Source organism: Juglans microcarpa x Juglans regia, chromosome 6D (assembly GCF_004785595.1).
Source record: "Juglans microcarpa x Juglans regia isolate MS1-56 chromosome 6D, Jm3101_v1.0, whole genome shotgun sequence".
Taxonomy (NCBI): domain Eukaryota; kingdom Viridiplantae; phylum Streptophyta; class Magnoliopsida; order Fagales; family Juglandaceae; genus Juglans; species Juglans microcarpa x Juglans regia.
Window position 1 is genome coordinate 30,710,359 of NC_054604.1, and position 17,201 is coordinate 30,727,559.

Genomic DNA, 17,201 nt, shown 5'->3' on the forward strand with positions numbered 1-17,201 from the left:
AATATTTAATAATTAATTATTACTCAAAATATATAGATATATTTCCGCCAAGAAAAATAATAGTTATAGTAATGAGTGTGCAAACACCATGCAATCATTTTGAAAAAAGTAAATAAATACGATATTCACTTTAAAAGAAATTAATTTTTTAATAGTGAGCCCCACTCTTTTTCAAAGTAACTACACGATACTTGTGCATTCCACGACTGTATGTAGCATTACCCTTCCGCCAATATAGCTAGCTGGGCAATCCCAAAAGCTGACTAGCTCAATACAATGACATTTCTAGTTATGCTATATATAGTCATTTTTACGTATTTTTTGCGCATTCTACTAATGTGATTGGACAAAATAATTATTTTATATTAAAAAAAGTGATGCAGTCAATCACATTAGTGGAGTGTACAAATGAGTACGCAAAAATAACTGCATATAAAATTTTTGTATATAATATTTGTCAATCGAACCTCAAGTGGTACTCTAGCTTGAGTACTTATAAGATTTAAATTATTCTCAAAAGATGTCATTCACGTTTTAATTAGTATTAATTATTTTTAGAGTTATTTAATTTATTCTCAAGCTAGTATATAGAATACACTACCACATCACTTGAATAGTAAGACTTGATAATTTGTAAATTTAAACTTTAAAACTTATTTTTCAAATCGAATTATGCATGTAAATACTTTACTAAGTGTGTTCTACACACCAATTTGAAAATATAATTTTTTTTATTTGCATCATCTATTTCGCAGTGGCATATGGTGACATTAAATAATATTGATAATTTAATGCTATATTTGATGATATGATGCTTTTTTTTAAAAAAAAAAAAAAAAAAAACCTCTCATTCATTCATAGAAATTATTCATTACAAGACATATCAGCAAAAATCAAACTTGAAATGAAATCAAGACATTCTTCTACCCAACATATAAAATTATCTAATTTTAAAGCAATTTTTGCCAGCTTATGAGCAATCTCATTGCCCTCTCTGCGAACAAAGTTGATCTTCCAGTGTAACAGCTCCCTTAGGCTCTTCTTCACATCTTCCACTATCTAACCATATCAAGTCCAGCACTCTACTTCACCCTTCACTGCATTGATGATTGCTAAGGCACCTTCAAAGACCACCCTTCTAAATCCCATTTCTATGCAAATTTCAACTATTCTTCTCATAACAAGGGCTTCAACCACAACTCCTTTGGCATCCAGTCTTAGAGATTCACTATATGCAGCCATTACCTCCCATTTACTGTTTCTGATGTTAATTCCCAGCCCTACTATTCTACTTTGCTCATCTATTGACGCATCAAAGTTGGCTTTCAACCAACCTTCTTCAAGCTTCTTCCACTTTTTTATGGTAGACACTGGATTCCCATCACTTGAACTGACTTCCTTCGTCTGCACTACATCTCTAGAATCAACTAGGAATTGTAAAGCCCCTTTAATAACCTGTGAAGGATCAATGAACAGATTTTCAAAGACATTTATTACGTCTATGCCAAATGCATCTGAAAATTATTGCCATCTCCTCCAATAAACCATAATCTAGCTTCAGACATAACCTATCCTATAGACTTATAAAGTCCTCTACCATGACACTCCACTTCTACACACCACTTTTCTTCTCAGCCCATACATCATTCACAGTTGTGCATTGCCATAGAGCATGTAAAATTGTTTGACATTCTGACTTGCATATCGGGCAATTATCATTGTTTCCAACTTTCCTTTTATAAAGTAAAACTTTTGTAGGAAGAGAGTTAGTACATGCCTTCCATAAAAAATGTTTAGTGGCTCTTGAAATATTCAAGTTTCAGATTTTTTTCCACCTGCCATCCTCTTGCACCCCCTCCAAAACCTTCTCCTTCTTCCCTTCTTCTCCTATCTCCTGCCACATGATATGCACTTTTCACATTGAATTTTCCATCTTTGCTATGGTTCCAGATCAACTTATCTTCCCCTCCTCTTCTGCTAATAGGCATACATATGATATGATGCTAAACAGGCTAAACGCCATCCAAAGTTTCAGTATTTATCAAATGCCACGTGGAAATTATTAATCCATGGGCCTCCTATTAATGTTGCTGACCTTTGTTATTTCTATACCCTTGTATTTTATGTGACGGTCACATAAGTGGATCGCTGAGGCCCAAACGAAGCCCAAAACTGGTTTCAATGGGCTATAAAGTCTACGCCTACTACACAAAATCTAGGGTTTACTGCAGCAAGCGATTTAAGAGTGCTGGGAGAGAGAGCTCTCCTAGGTTCCGTTTGTTGCCGTCGCTTCCTCAGCCCCTTCACTCGCAACCATGGTACCTCTCTCTTTCTCTTTGAAATAGTTAATTTTCTGTGCATTCTGTTATGTTATGTTTATTGAGAATCCATAGATGGAAAAGAATACTAAAATCTTATCTACCACTATCGTTTGGATAAGCTAATGGCTGATTAGGGTTTTAGATATCTCTCGATCTATGTAGTCGAGAAAAAATATATAGAGCCTTGGAATTTCTTTTGGGTTTCGTTTTCCGCAGTTTCTTGTAGACAATCATGCATAGGTGTTCCTCTTGTATATCTCCCATGAAATTGGGCTATGCCCACATTTCTCATTAATAAAGTTCTTTGCTGATTAACAAAGGGATAATAAATCTGTCTCTGACTCTTGTAATCATTGCCTATCCAGATCATTCCAGAGAAGAACCGACGTGAGATCTCCAAGTACCTCTTTCAAGGTCTCTCTTGGTTCCGCTTATACATACTTACAAAAATATTTGTAGGCGCTTATTGAATTTAGTTTTTGAATTTGTGGTAAAATTTTACATTCAGAGGGAGTTTGCTTTGCAAAGAAGGACTACAATCTCGCGAAGCACCCAGAGATCGATGTGCCGAACCTGCAAGTGATAAAGCTAATGCAAAGCTTCAAGTCCAAGGAGTACGTGCGCGAGACCTTTGCTTGGATGCACTACTACTGGTACCTCACCAACGACGGTATTGAGTTCCTCAGGACTTATCTCAACCTTCCTTCGGAAATTGTCCCTGCGACTTTGAAGAAACAGGCCAGGCCTGCTGGTAGACCCTTTGGCGGCCCACCTGGTGATCGTCCCCGGTGAGTTCCTCTTCTCTTGCTCTATTGGTCACCGATATTTTATGGTTTTTTTTGTTAATATGCTATTGGGAAATTTTTTTTATTAGCTGAAAAAGTGATTGTGCTTTCCTGTTGGTGCTCGTGAATCAGTGGCCCTCCTCGTTTCGAGGGAGAAAGGAGATTTGGTGGTGACCGAGATGGGTACCGTGGTGGTCCTCGTGGACAAGGTGGTGACTTTGGCGACAAGGGTGGAGCACCAGCTGACTACAGACCTAGTTTTGGGGTAATTACCGTTCATGCATTCTTTTGATATATATTATGTTTTTTCTTTAAAATTTTATTCCTGCATATGCTATTGGGCACCGATTGTTTCTTCTACATGGTACCTTGCATTGTTCATTGTATGAAGTTTGTGAGTCTCTTGTTTGGGGTGTTGTAATATACCATTTTTACTATCCATTTTGGCCTCAAATAGGCAGTCCTCCTAGCCCTCCTTCCCCAGCGGTTCAGTCCACTATCTCCCAACAGAGAGCTGCAGGCTCTAATCAGCTTTAATAAACAGCAGCGGAACTTGTTTAAACTCTTAATAACCGGAGATATGATAACCAACCCAATGACTTAAAAAGTTGTTATGTCATTTGCCCGAGGTTCTCCCTACTAATTTTTTCTCTACTTTGGTTCTGGAGTTATATACATTAATAATCTTGGTTCAACCAAATGGGATTCCTCGGTAGCTATAGGATGGTTGTTGAGTTAAGAAATGATGTTTGGGTGGCCAATAAAATTGGTCTGAAAAAACTAGACTCACTTGCACCAAGTTGATTAAAGGAATGGGACGAGTGCCACCAAGTTTTTTCACCGGGTGGCAAATTCGCATTGGAGGAACAATGCCATCGAGACCACGTTGTAAAGTATGATGAGCATTTGCTTTCGGAAGAATTTTCTTGTAGACCAAGATTAGGACTTACCTTTGATGTTCTCGAGTCGCAAGAAGTACAATGGCTTGAGCAACCCTTCGAAGGGATGGAGATTCGGAAGGTGGTAAGAAGGATGGTGGGTGACAAAGCTCTAGGTTTAGAATTGCTTCTCTGTAGTTTTTTTTTTTTTTTTGTCAAACTTGTTGGGAAGTGATTAAAGATGACATTAATTGAAGGGTTGAAGAAAGCCTCAATGCAAGTTTAATTGCTCTCATTCCCAAAAAAACCTTGGTGTTGTAGAGGTAAGAGATTATTGACCCATTAGCTTGGCAAGTGGGATGTACAAGATCATATCGAAGGTTTTGGTGAATAGATTGAGCTTGGTGGTGGAGAAGTTAATATCTAAGCCTTGACACGGCTTTGTTAGAGGTAGGCAAATTCTTTATTCGGTAGTTATTGTCAACGAATGTTTGGATAATAGACTTAAGGGAGAGTCATGACTTTTATGCAAACTAGACATGGAAAATGCTAATGACTTTGTCAATTGGAGCGTCTTGCTGTACATGCTCGAGCAATGTGGCTTTGGTTCGAAATGGTGTTCATGGATCAATCATTGTATCTCAACTGCTCGTTTCTCAATTTTGGTGAACGGTACACCCATGGTATTTTTTAAAAGTTCTCGGGACTTAAGACAAGGTGACCCTCTTTCTCTTCAACTATTTGTTTTTGTAATGGTTTAGCAGGAGACTTCCTTTGTAGATTTTCAGCAGGGGAGGTAAGTATATACTCTAATATTTTGTTGGGCCAAACATGATCATAATCAAGCCTTGAAGGCGCTTCTTCTTTGCTTTGAAGCTGCTTTGGGATTGAAGGTGAACTTGACCAAATTAGAAGTAGTTCCGGTGGGAGATGTCACTAATGTGGCGAGCATGGCTTCCATCCTGGGTGTCCCATGCAAATCGAAATCAAGTTGGGATGATGTGCTAGAGAAAATGGAGCGGAAACTGGCTAGTTGGAAGAGGATGTACCTATCCAAAGGTGGTAGGGTCACTTTAATTAAGAGTACCCTATCAAACTTGCTGACTTATTTTCTATTATTATTCTCGCTTCCTACCAAGATGGCTCAACACATTGAGAAACTTCAGTGAGATTTCTTATGGGGGATGAACAATGAGTTTTAAGTTTCTCTTGGTAAAATGGGCCACATTATGCTCCCCTATCTTAGAAGGAGGCCCAGGTATCAAGAATTTCCAGGTTTTTAACAAGGCCTTGTTGGGCAAATGGTTGTGGAGAGGATAGAATCGAATTACGGTGAAGTATGGGGAGGTTGGTGTTCAAATGAGGTAAGCGGGCTATATGGGTGGGCTTTAGAAGCACATAAGAAGAGGATAGGATACATACTCAAAAAATACCCACTTTGAGGTGGATGGTGGATTTAATCAAATTTTGGCATGACATATGGTGGGGTGATAGGGCACACAGGGAAGTTTATCTAGAAATCTATGGCACAACAAGAATGAAAGAAGCCTCGATTGCGAACCTTTTGGTTACATCAAATGGTGCTCCTCAATGGAATGCCACTTAATTAGAAATGCACATGATTGGGAAGTCGACACAATATCAAAGTTTTATAATCTCATATACTCGACTCGCATGAGAGGGGAAGTAATTGACAAGATTTTCTGGCATCACTCCAAGAAAGGGAAGTTCACAGTTGGCTCCTTGTATCAAGTCACGAACACATACAACAAACCCTATTGATTTTATTTGGACGATCAAATTATATTTTGGCATCATGGTGACGAAAGAATGTATTAATAACATGAGCTGATTATTTTTATCTTTGTACACTATTGATTTTATTTGCTGCTCTAAACTTGCAGGGTCCCGGGGGAAGGCCTGGCTTTGGTCGTGGAGCTGGTGGTTTTGGTGGGGGCGCAGCTAGCTCAAATCTTGCTTGAAGAGTAATCATTCATTCGTTGCATGGTTTTTGAAATTTCGGATTTTAAGCAGAATGGATACGAATTGCAGCTTATGGGAGTTCTGTTTTTGTTTCTCTAGCGTTAAAGAATATTTAGTTGTTGGATTAGATATAGTTATTATTTGATTTTGCAATTTTACGAATTGTGTTTGAACAAACTGTTCTTTCTCGAGCATTATCTATATTATCAAATGATTTCTGTGCTATTTTGAATGTTTCAGAAAAGTTTTTGTCAAATGTTCTCGGGCTTGCCACTAGATTTGTCTTTAATCTATGGGACACATTTGTGCGTCATCACATATATTGCCAGTATGAATGTGGGATGTTTTCCTGATCTAATTGGACGCGATGCCCTAACATCAACGGCGTTAAAGGGGAAAGAGAGTTCCATGAAAGCCACGACTTCTTGCACTTTATGTTGAACTTGCCGCAGTTATGAAATGAAAGGGATCCAGACCGTAATGAGAAAAAACCTAATGAAGAAAAACTGAAAAAAGCACGCCCTTGTTAAGCACATAAAACATTGAATACCAGTAGCGTTACCTACAGCAATTCAATTGGCAGCTCTGTAAAGGTGTATTGAGTTTAATTATTGGACACTGAAAGCAATTTGGGGTTGTTCATTTTGTGCTTATGAGTAACCCCGATATGGTATGGCCTAGTAATTAACATAGATTGAGAGGTTTGGATAGTGAGTTGAGATGAGATAAAAATTAAAAAATTATTATTATAATATTATTATTATTTTGAAATTTGAAAAAATTAAATTATTTATTATATTTTATATAAAAATTAAAAAAAATTATAATAATTAAATAAAATAAGTTCAGATACTTTATTAATCTAAACAATGTCTACAAAAAGCAACAACACACTTTTGTTGACCATTATAACAATATATTCACAAAGATGGAAGCCCGAAGTTGAAAACGAAGGTCAGACCCCAAAACAACAAATTCCGAAACCCACTAATGGCATAGTGTTCCTTTGCAGCAGCCTTCATGTCTTCAACTACCGAATGATATCCATCTAAAGTTTTAAATATTGTACCGTACTGAATAAAATTAGGGTTGTAGAAATAAATTAGAGAATCGAAAAACCGGTCCAGACTAGTTGGTTTGGTTTGATTTTGGACCGGGGACCCGTTCCTCCATTTCAAAAACAGGTCATAACGCGTCCGATCTTCGTTTTACACTTTTTAAGACCGGATTGGACCGGACCAGTTCCCATATTTATATATTTATAATTAATTTTTAATATTATATATATAATATTTTTAATATTTTATATAATTTTTATAAATTGTAATTATATATGAAATAATGTTATATTATAATTGAAAACATAAAACTCTAATCTTAAACATGAACATTTATTTGATCATATATTTTAAATATAAAATATATATTAATTACATTTTATGACTTAATAAATTCTCAACATATTCATTTTGATAAATATATTAGTAATACTAACATACATTAGTATATTAATTAGTATATTATCATTAACATATAGTGATAGTACTATACCAATAGTATTACTATATACTAATAGTATTAGTGTATTACTAATATTTATATATATTAATATATATATAAGTATAAGAGATTAGAGATTTAATATTTATTAAAAACTGAAAAACCAGACCGGAACCAGTAAAGCTAGAAGTACCAGTTTAGAAGGGTAACCGGTGTAGTATCGGTTCTTGAAAATGTAAAACCGGTGTATACTGGCTCGGTCCCAAAATTTGTCCAAAATCGGACCAAATCGGAATGATTACACCCCTAACCAGAATTGTTGGAATTTATCGTGCCAGAATAATAACTAACATGGGGGAGGTCTACATTTCATACCAGGTCAAATAAAGGCCATTTCAGTGTGTTTCGGTCAATACCAGCCGTTTTCTGATGTTTCGCCTGCTATGTAAATTTTAATCCGGTATGTAAAACCTAGTAGCATGGCGATTTTGTAAAAGTTATTGACAATAACTCAAAATGAAGGGCTTTTTCAATTTCTACTTTTTTCATAACCTCACGTCAAACCGGATAAAAAGCATGTGTTGAGTCTTTTCACATTCAAGCACAAAATATTTTATATATGTCATTATTTTTTAAAATTAATTGAACAAAATTTAAATAATATTTTAATAAAGTAGATAGTATTGATACCATCCACACACGCCCGCAAGTTCTTATAGGGATATGTGAAACACAAGGGCTAAAGTCTTCAGTGACTTTCTTTTTAATTTTAATAATATATAATAATAATTTAATAGTTTTAATAATTAACTTTAGAATATAGTTTTATATATATATAATTTATTTATTCATATATAAACTATCCTGAAATGATATCGATATCGAAATATTTCGTTTTAGTGTCTCAATGAAAATGACCACTGAAACTATATTCAAAACTTTGCATCCATATCCTCAATCAACATCCTCCATCTTTCTCTCGTTGTCGTCCTCCTCCAAAGATGGCATATTAGCATCATCTCCATTGGTCTCTTCCGCATCAATTCTGAAACCCAGCTTCAACATCATGTGAATTCTTGCAGCGAATGTGTTGGGGTTATCGAGACTGAACCTGGAAGTCAAAAGCGCTGTGTCGTAGAGCAGCAACACCAAATCCCTTACCGTTTTATCATTCTTATCAACTTCCGCCCTCTTCCTCAACTCCTCCATAATGCCATTATCTGGACATTGTCTTCTTGCTAGACATGTATGAACTCCTGTTGTTGCCTCTCAGAGCCTGTGCTCTCACCTTTTCCCCTCTTTGATTATCTTGCACAGATTCTCAAATTATGACTTATTTTCCTCCCTTTTCTTCTTCTCTTCCTCCTAGTCATCCTCCAGCTCGAGTCCTTCATTTGTGATCGACACAAGCTTCTTCCCTTCAAACTCTTTCAATTGCCCAACATTGTACTCTTCAATGGCGTCAACCATGAAGATGACCTCATAACCCTTCTTCTTCAGCCTCTCCAGGAAGAGTGAACTCACCACAACCATCTTGCTCTCACCAGTTAAGTAATAGATCTTTTTCTACCCCTCCTTCATCCTCGTCACATAGTCTTTTAAGCTGGTCATTTCATCACCACTTTTGGTGGAGTAGTATCTCAGCAACTCAGCCAACTTAGCCATGTTCAAGCTATCCTCGTGGATACCCAACTTCATATTCTTAGAGAAAGCGTCGGAAAACTTGGCATAGTCCTTATTCGTTGAACATCTCAATCCACTTCTTCACCAGGTTTTTCTTCATCACTTTGAGAATCTTGTTTTGTTGTAGCGTTTCACGAGAAATGTTGAGTGGAAGATCATCAGAGTCCACCACACCTTTCATAAAGCTGAGATACTCAGGAATGAGTTCCTCACAATTGTCCAGTATAAACACCCTTCGGACATAGAGCTTGATGTTGTTTAACTTCTTCTTCGTGTCAAACAAATCAAATGGAGCTCTCCTTGGCACGAAAAGGATGGCCTTGAACTCAAGCTACCCTTCCACAGATAAGTGTTTCATAGCAAGTTGATCCTCTCAATCATTGGTGAGGCTTTTGTAGAAGGAAGCATATTCCTCCTTAGTGATTACCTCAGGCTTTCGAAGCCAAATTGATTTATGCTTATTGATGAGTTGCCACTCGTTTCTTACCTCATTGACCTTCTTTTTCTTAGACTTCTTTTCTTTTATCTTCATCAATCTCTTCAACATCGCCATCCTCTTCCTTCTTGGTTTCCTCATCTTCATCATCACTAACCTCTTTCTCAGCTGCCTTCTCAGTCCAAAGGTAGATGGGGTAGCTGATAAACTCAGAGTGCTTCTTTACAAGGTTCTTCAATTTTCTCTCCTCCAAGAACTCCAACTGCAACGTCAATTACGAGCATATCCAACTTAATACCACGTGGGACACAATATCTAAAATTTCTACTTATGCTTAGAAGTACAGCAAAATCTTGACTTCATATTTCCAAGTGACGAGACCATTCACAAAACTATTCGTGGGAAAAGAAATGAAATTTTGTACTTGAAAAACCTCTCTAAAATCTTCATAATTAGGTTGCCAAATCCAACATGGTATTAACCACAAGAGACTGAACGGTATAAGATTAACATGGAAGACTAATATAAGATCACTGGATCCACTGGGACCAAGTCCTGCAAGTAATAGTAAGTAAAAAAGACTAAGAGAAAAAGAATTCAATAACTGGGGTTTCTCAATCTCTCCTGGCCTTCCTTGAGCAAGAGAGTGATCTTGGTTCCTCTACCCAAGGGCTCGCCATTAACATCCCTGGTGACAGTGAAAGACCCACCAGCCTGAGACTCCTAGAAGTACTGCTCATCGTCATTGTGCTTGGTTGTCACAATGACCTTCTCAGCCACACGGTAAGATGAGTAGAACCCAACACCGAACTGCCCAATCATACTTACGTCGGTCTCGGCCTGCAACGCTTCCATGAACTCCTTGGTTCCTAATCTCGTAATCGTCCCCAAGTTGTTCACCAAATCTACCGAAACAAAATGGTCATTGGTTGGATCAATTAGAACCCATTATCTGAAAAGAAAATGATGAAAACAAAACAAACAGAGTAAAGGAAAATTGCTTCTTTGTTTATGTACCTGCTTTGGTCATGCCGATACCACTATCGATGATTGAAAGGGTCTTGTTAGCTTTGTCGGGAATAATCCTGATGAAAAGCTCGAGTTGAGCATCAAGCTTACTCTTGTTCTTCAAGCTCTCAAATCTATTCTTATCCAATGCCTACAAAAATTAAAAAAAAAAATAAAACAAAAACCCAAATTCAAAACACTCAGTTTCAACCACACAAAACCCAGAAGCAGTCGCATACAGTTGAGAAGTCCCACACGGCTTAGGAACAAACTCATCATAATCTTTATAAGGAGTTACCACACTCCTCCTATAAGAGCTTTTATGGAGAGAAATAGGTGTCTCCAAATGATACCAGAGCAAGTTCGATCTTACCAGGGTGTTAGCACTCAAGCGAGTAGTAGCCGATAAACACCATGGCGGGTCTTGGAACTTCTCAACCTATTCCTATCTTTGGTGGTGAAAACTATGATTACTGGAGTATCAAAATGAAATTTTTTTTTCTATCATAAGACTTTTGGGATGCAGAAGGAAGTTCTAATGCAGCTGTTGAGAAAAATGAGAAACAAAAGGATGCGAAGGCATTGTTTGTAGTTCAACAAGTATTGAGTGATGCTATTTTTCCTAGGTTGATAAGAGCCACATCTTCCAAGCAGGCGTGAGAGATTTTGCAACAGGAATTCCAAGAGAATTCAAAGATCAAGACCATCAAACTTCAAAACTTGAGAAGAGAAATGGGGAATCTCAATATAAAGGACTCTGAGAATGCTATGGAGTATAGCACCAGAGTGATTGAGGTTGTGAATCAGATGAGAGCATATGGAGAAGATATTACTGAGCAAATGATTGTTCAGAAATTCTTGATTAGCCTCACTGAAAAATATGACTACGTAGTAGCAGCCATTGAAGAATCCAAGGATTTGTCTATTTTAGCCATTACAGAACTTATGGGCTCTTTGCAGGCACATGAGTAGAGATTGAGCATAAGGAGTGGAGAGCCTCTGGAGAATGCCTCATAATCCAAAGTCAACCTGAAAAATCCAAAATCAGGTGACTACAAAAAGAAGAATAAAGGCCAGTTCAAGGGTGAGACTTCTCAAAAGAAAGACAAAGGGAATGCTAAAAATGATGAATATCCACCTCCAATATCTGCAAAAAGACCAATCATTTGGAGAAAAATTATTTTCACAAGGGGAAGCCCCTATGTACAAACTGTAAGAAGTTTGGTCATAAAAAAAAAAAAAGATTGTCGATATAAAGAAAAAGAGCATCAGGCTAACTATTCTGAAGAAGATCATGAGCATTTGCTCTTTACTTGCCAAGCTGCAGTAGAAGAAGTCAATGATACATGGTTCATTGATAGTGGTTGTAGCAATCATATGGCAGTTAAGGAGAGCATCTTCATTGACCTAGATCTTTCTGTCAAGACTAAGGTTAAGATGGGGAATGGTGATCTGGTGGAGTCCAAAGGCAAAGGTACGATGGGTGTTCAAACAAAGAAAGGTACTAGATTCATTAAAGATATTCTTCTAGTTCATTCTTTAGACCAAAATCTATTAAGTGTTGGTCAAATGATGCAACATGGGTATTCTTTGCACTTTGAGGGAAATTTGTGTAGAATCTTTAATGAGAAACATGATGTGGAGATTGCTGAAGTAAACATGGGAGGAAGCAGAAACTTTCCCATTGTTTGGCACTGTCCTAAAGTTATGGCGGCTATAGTTGATGATTCAACACTTTGGCATCAAATATTTGGGCATTACAACTATAATGCCTTGAGGCTTCTTCATCAGAAAGGTATAATCAGTAACTTACCTCTAGTAGAAGCTAAGAATATTGTTTGTGAAGGATGTATGCTAGGAAAACAACATAGACAATCTTTTCCATCTGGCAGTGCATGGAGAGCCACAAAACCTTTTGAGCTTGTGCATACTGATGTGTGTGGTCCTATGAGGACACCCTCTCAAAATGGAAATAGGTATTTATGCTATTTATAGAAGATTACACCAGAATGATATGGGTGTATTTCTTGAAAGAAAAATCTAAAATCTTTTGTTTCTTTAAGAAGTTCAAGCAGTTTGTAGAAACTCAGAGTGGTCATAAGCTGAAAACTCTTCGAAGTGATAGAGGGACTGCGTACAACTCCCATCACTTTGATAAATTTTGTGAAGAAAAAGGAGTTGAACGTCAATTGACAGTGGCTTATACTCCACAGCAGAATGGAGTTTTTGAGAGGAAAAATAGAACTGTTATGGAGATAGCAAGATCCATGCTTCATGAGAAGAACTTGCCAAAAATGTTATGGGCAGAAGCAATTAACACTGCAGTGTATTTGCTGAACAGGTGTCCTACCAAAGTTGTGCCTAATCAAACTCCAATTGAAGCTTGGAGTGGTAGACAATCTTCAGCAGGATATCTGAAAGTCTTTGGTTGTGTGTGCTACATTCATGTACATCTCAAAAAAGAACCAAGCTGGAGGAGAAAGCAGAGAAGGGAATTTTTCTGGGCTATAACACTCTTTCAAAAGGGTACAAAATTTATAATCTTGAAACAAAGAAGCTCACTACAAGCAGGGATGTTGTCTTTGATGAGCATGCAGTCTGGAATTGGGAGGGAGAGCAGGTAACAAGGCCGAGCATCACGATTCCAAAGGAAAATTCTGCTAAAGACCAAAATGTTGTAGAAGAAACAGAAGAAACTCCACAAGTAACTGAAAAAGAAGAGATTTCCTCACTAGAAATAACACCTAGGAGGATGAGACCTCTGAGTGAGATTTATGAAAGTTGTCATTTCTCTTATATTGAGCCTAACAATTTTGCAGAGGCTTCTAAGGAAGTTGTGTGGATTAAAGCTATGGAGAAGGAGATGAAGATGATTAAGAAGAATAATACTTTGGAGTTGGTGAATCGCCTTATTGACAAAGAATTAATTAGGGTGAAATGGATTTACAAAACTAAGCTAAATCCAGACAAGTCCATTAAAAAACACAAGGCAAGGCTCGTAGCCAAGGGCTATGCTCAGCAGTATGGAGTGGATTACAATGAATTTTTTGCTCTAGTTGCTCGGTTAGACACCATTCGAACCCTTGTGGCACTTGCAGCTTAGAAAAGCTGAAAAATTTACCAGCTTGATGTCAAGTCAGCATTCCTCAATGGAGAACTTGAAGAGGAAGTTTATGTTGATCAGCCTGAAGGTTTCATGGAGGAAGAAGGGAACGTATTTAGGCTAAGAAAAGCCTTATATGGACTTAAACAAGCTCCTAGAGCTAGGTATGGAAAAATTGATGGCTACTTTGTACAACAATGGTTTGTCAAGAGCAAGAGTGAGCCTACACTCTACACAAAAACCCAAGGAGAAGTTGACATTCTTATTATTTCCTTGCATGTGGATGATCTGATTTTTACAAGAAACAACTTAGCCATGATTAGAAGATTCAAGAATGACATGATGAGTTCCTTTGAGATAAGTGATTTGGGGTTCATACATTACTTTCTTGGAATTGAGGTTTGTCAAGAAAAAGAAGGCATCTTCATTTCACAGAAAAAGCACATAGAAGATATGCTGTCAAAGTTCAAGATGCTTGGATGCAAGATATGTGCAACTCCATTGGTTCCAAGTGAGAAGTTAAAGAAGGAAGACGGAGTCAAGAAAGCAGATGCTGGAATTTACAGGAGTTTAGTTGGTAGTTTGCTTTATTTAACTGCCACTAGACCTGACATTATGTTTGCTACAAGTTCGCTGTCTAGATTTATGCAAAGTTCAAGTCAAGTCCACTTTGGGATTGCAAAGAGAGTCCTTATATACTTGCAGGGAACAACTGACTTTGGCATTTGGTACAAGACTAGGTCTAATGCAAAGTTAGTTGGCTATACTGATAGTGATTGGGCAGGATCTTTAGATGATATGAGGAGCACCTCAGGATATTGTTTTAGCCTTGGCTCATGAATACTTTCTTGGAGTTCAAAGAAGCAAAACAGTGTGGCCCAGTCTATTGCAGAAGCTGAGTATGTGGCAGCAGCAGGGGCTGCAAATCAAATAATTTGGCTAAAAAGAATTTTAGGTGATATGAGAGAAAAGAAGCAAGGTTCGGTTGAATTATACTGTAATAACAAGTCAGCTATAGCAATCACAAAAAATCCAGTGTACCATAGTCGAACTAAGCATATTGCCATAAAATATCACTATTTGCGTGAAGTAGAAGCAAGTAGTGAAATTCAACTCAAGTTCTGTAGCACAGAAAAGCAGTTGGCAGACATTTTTACAAAAACCTTTCCAAGGGACACATTTCAGTTTCTCAGAGATATGCTTGGAGATACTAGAAAATACATTGAGGAGGAGAAATTAAAGTTAATGTATTTCCCTAGGATTATTATGTGTTCTTGATTTACTAAATACTATGGATGAGTATCAAGGAGGCTAGGTAACATGTATGGGTGAGTATCAAGGAGGCTAGGTACCATGTATGTGTACATACCAAGAAAGTGCTTAGTAATTTACACTATCTAAAAATAGTCTAAGAGACTAATATAAATAACAAGGTCATGTACTTGTGAAAAGCTAAGATGAAGAATTAAAAAAAAAAGAGATACGTACTCCAGATTATCCAGATAATTCTCTTGTTGTTCTTGTTCAAAATATTCACTTTATTTCCAATGACGGGCTCTTGCGACCCACCCACAATGATGGTACCGGAAATACCGGCCCACACGTGAGGGGGTATGTTGAGAAGTCTCACACGATATAGGAACAAATTCATCCTGGTCTTTATAAGGAGTTACCCCACTCATCCGATAAGGCTTTTTATGGGGAAAAATATGTGTCTTTATACATACTAGGATGATCATAGATAGAACTACACGAGTGTGTGCGCAAGTACGTACATCAGAGGCATTACTGATGAGCTCACGAAGGAAGATCTCCTTGTTGCTATAAAAGGTGTTGATGATGAGGCTTAGAAGCTGGTTGATCTCTGCCTGGAAAGCGAAGGTCCCGGTCTCTCCCATCCGAACGTCAACCATTGCAGAGTTGCAGTTAAATGAGAATTAACAACCAAACACAGAGAGTGAGGGAGAAATTTAGCCAATGAATCTGTGATCCTATGAATTTTTCTTTGATCATGGAGGTTCTTTTTTCCTGGACGTTGAATCAAGAGGAGGAGGAGGGTGAAGCTATTTATTGTACGCAAGGGGGATCATTGGGAAGAATTAGAGGAGGTTTCTGGTGCCTTCTTCCTTACCCCCGGCAAAGTAACGCAGTAATCGAATCGAATTTTGCGGGCTCTTGACGCTTCTTTTGTATTTACTCTTTTACCCTTTAATAGTTTTGTTTAACAAGATAATGGATAGGGCAATGATAGTGTTAGTACCCTCTTACTATCCATTTTCTACTTATAGTAGATTTGAAGTTTTTTATTTTTTTATCATTTTTTTAAGTATTTTTTTAACATCTTTAATCATTAAGAAAAAATTAAATATATACATAATTTTACTAATAGTCACTTCCTTAACTATTAAGTAAAATTAAAAAAAAAAATCAAATACAGAAAGAGTAATAAATGGATAGTTTGAGGATAGTAATCCTATCATTGTCCTAACGATATATTTTGTGATGTTGGTCGAGTTTTAAAAGATAGTGAATCTTATCAAATTATGTGACATCACACATGAATCTTATTAGAAGAAGCTGTCTTAATAGATTTGAAGTATCATATATCACGTAATCCTTCAACTTATATATTAAATTGTAAATTTTTAGACAATATTATATGTTTTAGTATATATTTTCATTTTCAATTTTAAGCCTAAAATATGGAATAGAGGAGTTGTAGTATTGTAGTTGACATGTTTAAGATCCTCTTTTTTTTTTTTTAGAAGAAACTATATTTTCGTTCAAATATACTGATCCAATACATAATATCGAGCATGAATACAATAAACCAATAGATAATCGACATATCTGAATATAACATCTACATCCATTGCGAAACTGCCCACAATAAAATCTGGAGGTTCATGTCACTATTGAAGAGTATCATCCACAAAACATGCATGTTGAGCTGAAAGATGGGCTACCTCATTTCCATGCCGACCAACATGGAAAACCTCAAAAGAGAGGAAAGTAAACAACATTATTTTAATTTCTTGAATCAAATCACTACAACTGTTCAAGTCATCCCCTTAAGCAAATAGCCTCCACCATAGCAACTGAATCCCCTTTCAAGAATCAAATGAGATATGTCCGTATGAGAAACTAATTGTAAGCCCCTTAAAGCAGCAAGGGCTTTAATATCTTCCATCTCATAATCAACTCTCTTCTAGACATTGCCATGACCATACACCCTTTTTCATCTCACACTGCACCCACTCCAGAAAAATGTGTGGAATTAAACATAGCCCCATCAACCTTCAGTTTTAAGGTCCCACATGGCAGAGGATACCAACGCAGGCCATTAATATCCTGTTGATTTAAAGTAATATAATATAAACTTGAAAAAAAAAAAAAAAAAATTGGTGGGTGGCTGCTGGTGGTCTGTACCCACCTCCGGTACCAGGGGTTGGCAAAACCATCTGGATTCGGCACTAGGTTAATTAGAACCGATCGGATATTCAA

General features: G+C 37.1%; 1 protein-coding gene, 1 long non-coding RNA gene and 1 pseudogene across 2 annotated transcripts; 1 reads left to right on the top strand and 2 right to left on the bottom strand.

Annotated features, from left to right (window-relative positions):
- Nucleotides 1-833: 833 nt before the first annotated feature.
- LOC121234694 lies at nt 834-1,482 on the bottom strand. The gene is made up of 2 exons (XR_005934440.1): nt 1,335-1,482; nt 834-1,187 (listed from the first exon to the last, which is right to left on the bottom strand). It is a non-coding gene; the product is annotated as an uncharacterized LOC121234694 (long non-coding RNA).
- A 691-nt stretch (nt 1,483-2,173) lies between these two features.
- On the top strand, nt 2,174-6,192 carry LOC121234693 (40S ribosomal protein S10-1-like). Its single transcript, XM_041130746.1, has 5 exons — nt 2,174-2,318; nt 2,687-2,735; nt 2,830-3,109; nt 3,239-3,371; nt 5,889-6,192. Exons 1-5 carry the CDS (start codon nt 2,316-2,318, stop codon nt 5,964-5,966), a joined length of 543 nt encoding a protein of 180 aa, XP_040986680.1. The 5' UTR covers nt 2,174-2,315; the 3' UTR covers nt 5,967-6,192.
- Nucleotides 6,193-8,421: 2,229 nt separating this feature from the next.
- Nucleotides 8,422-15,610, bottom strand: LOC121234691 (annotated as a pseudogene).
- Between the last annotated feature and the right edge of the window lie 1,591 nt (nt 15,611-17,201).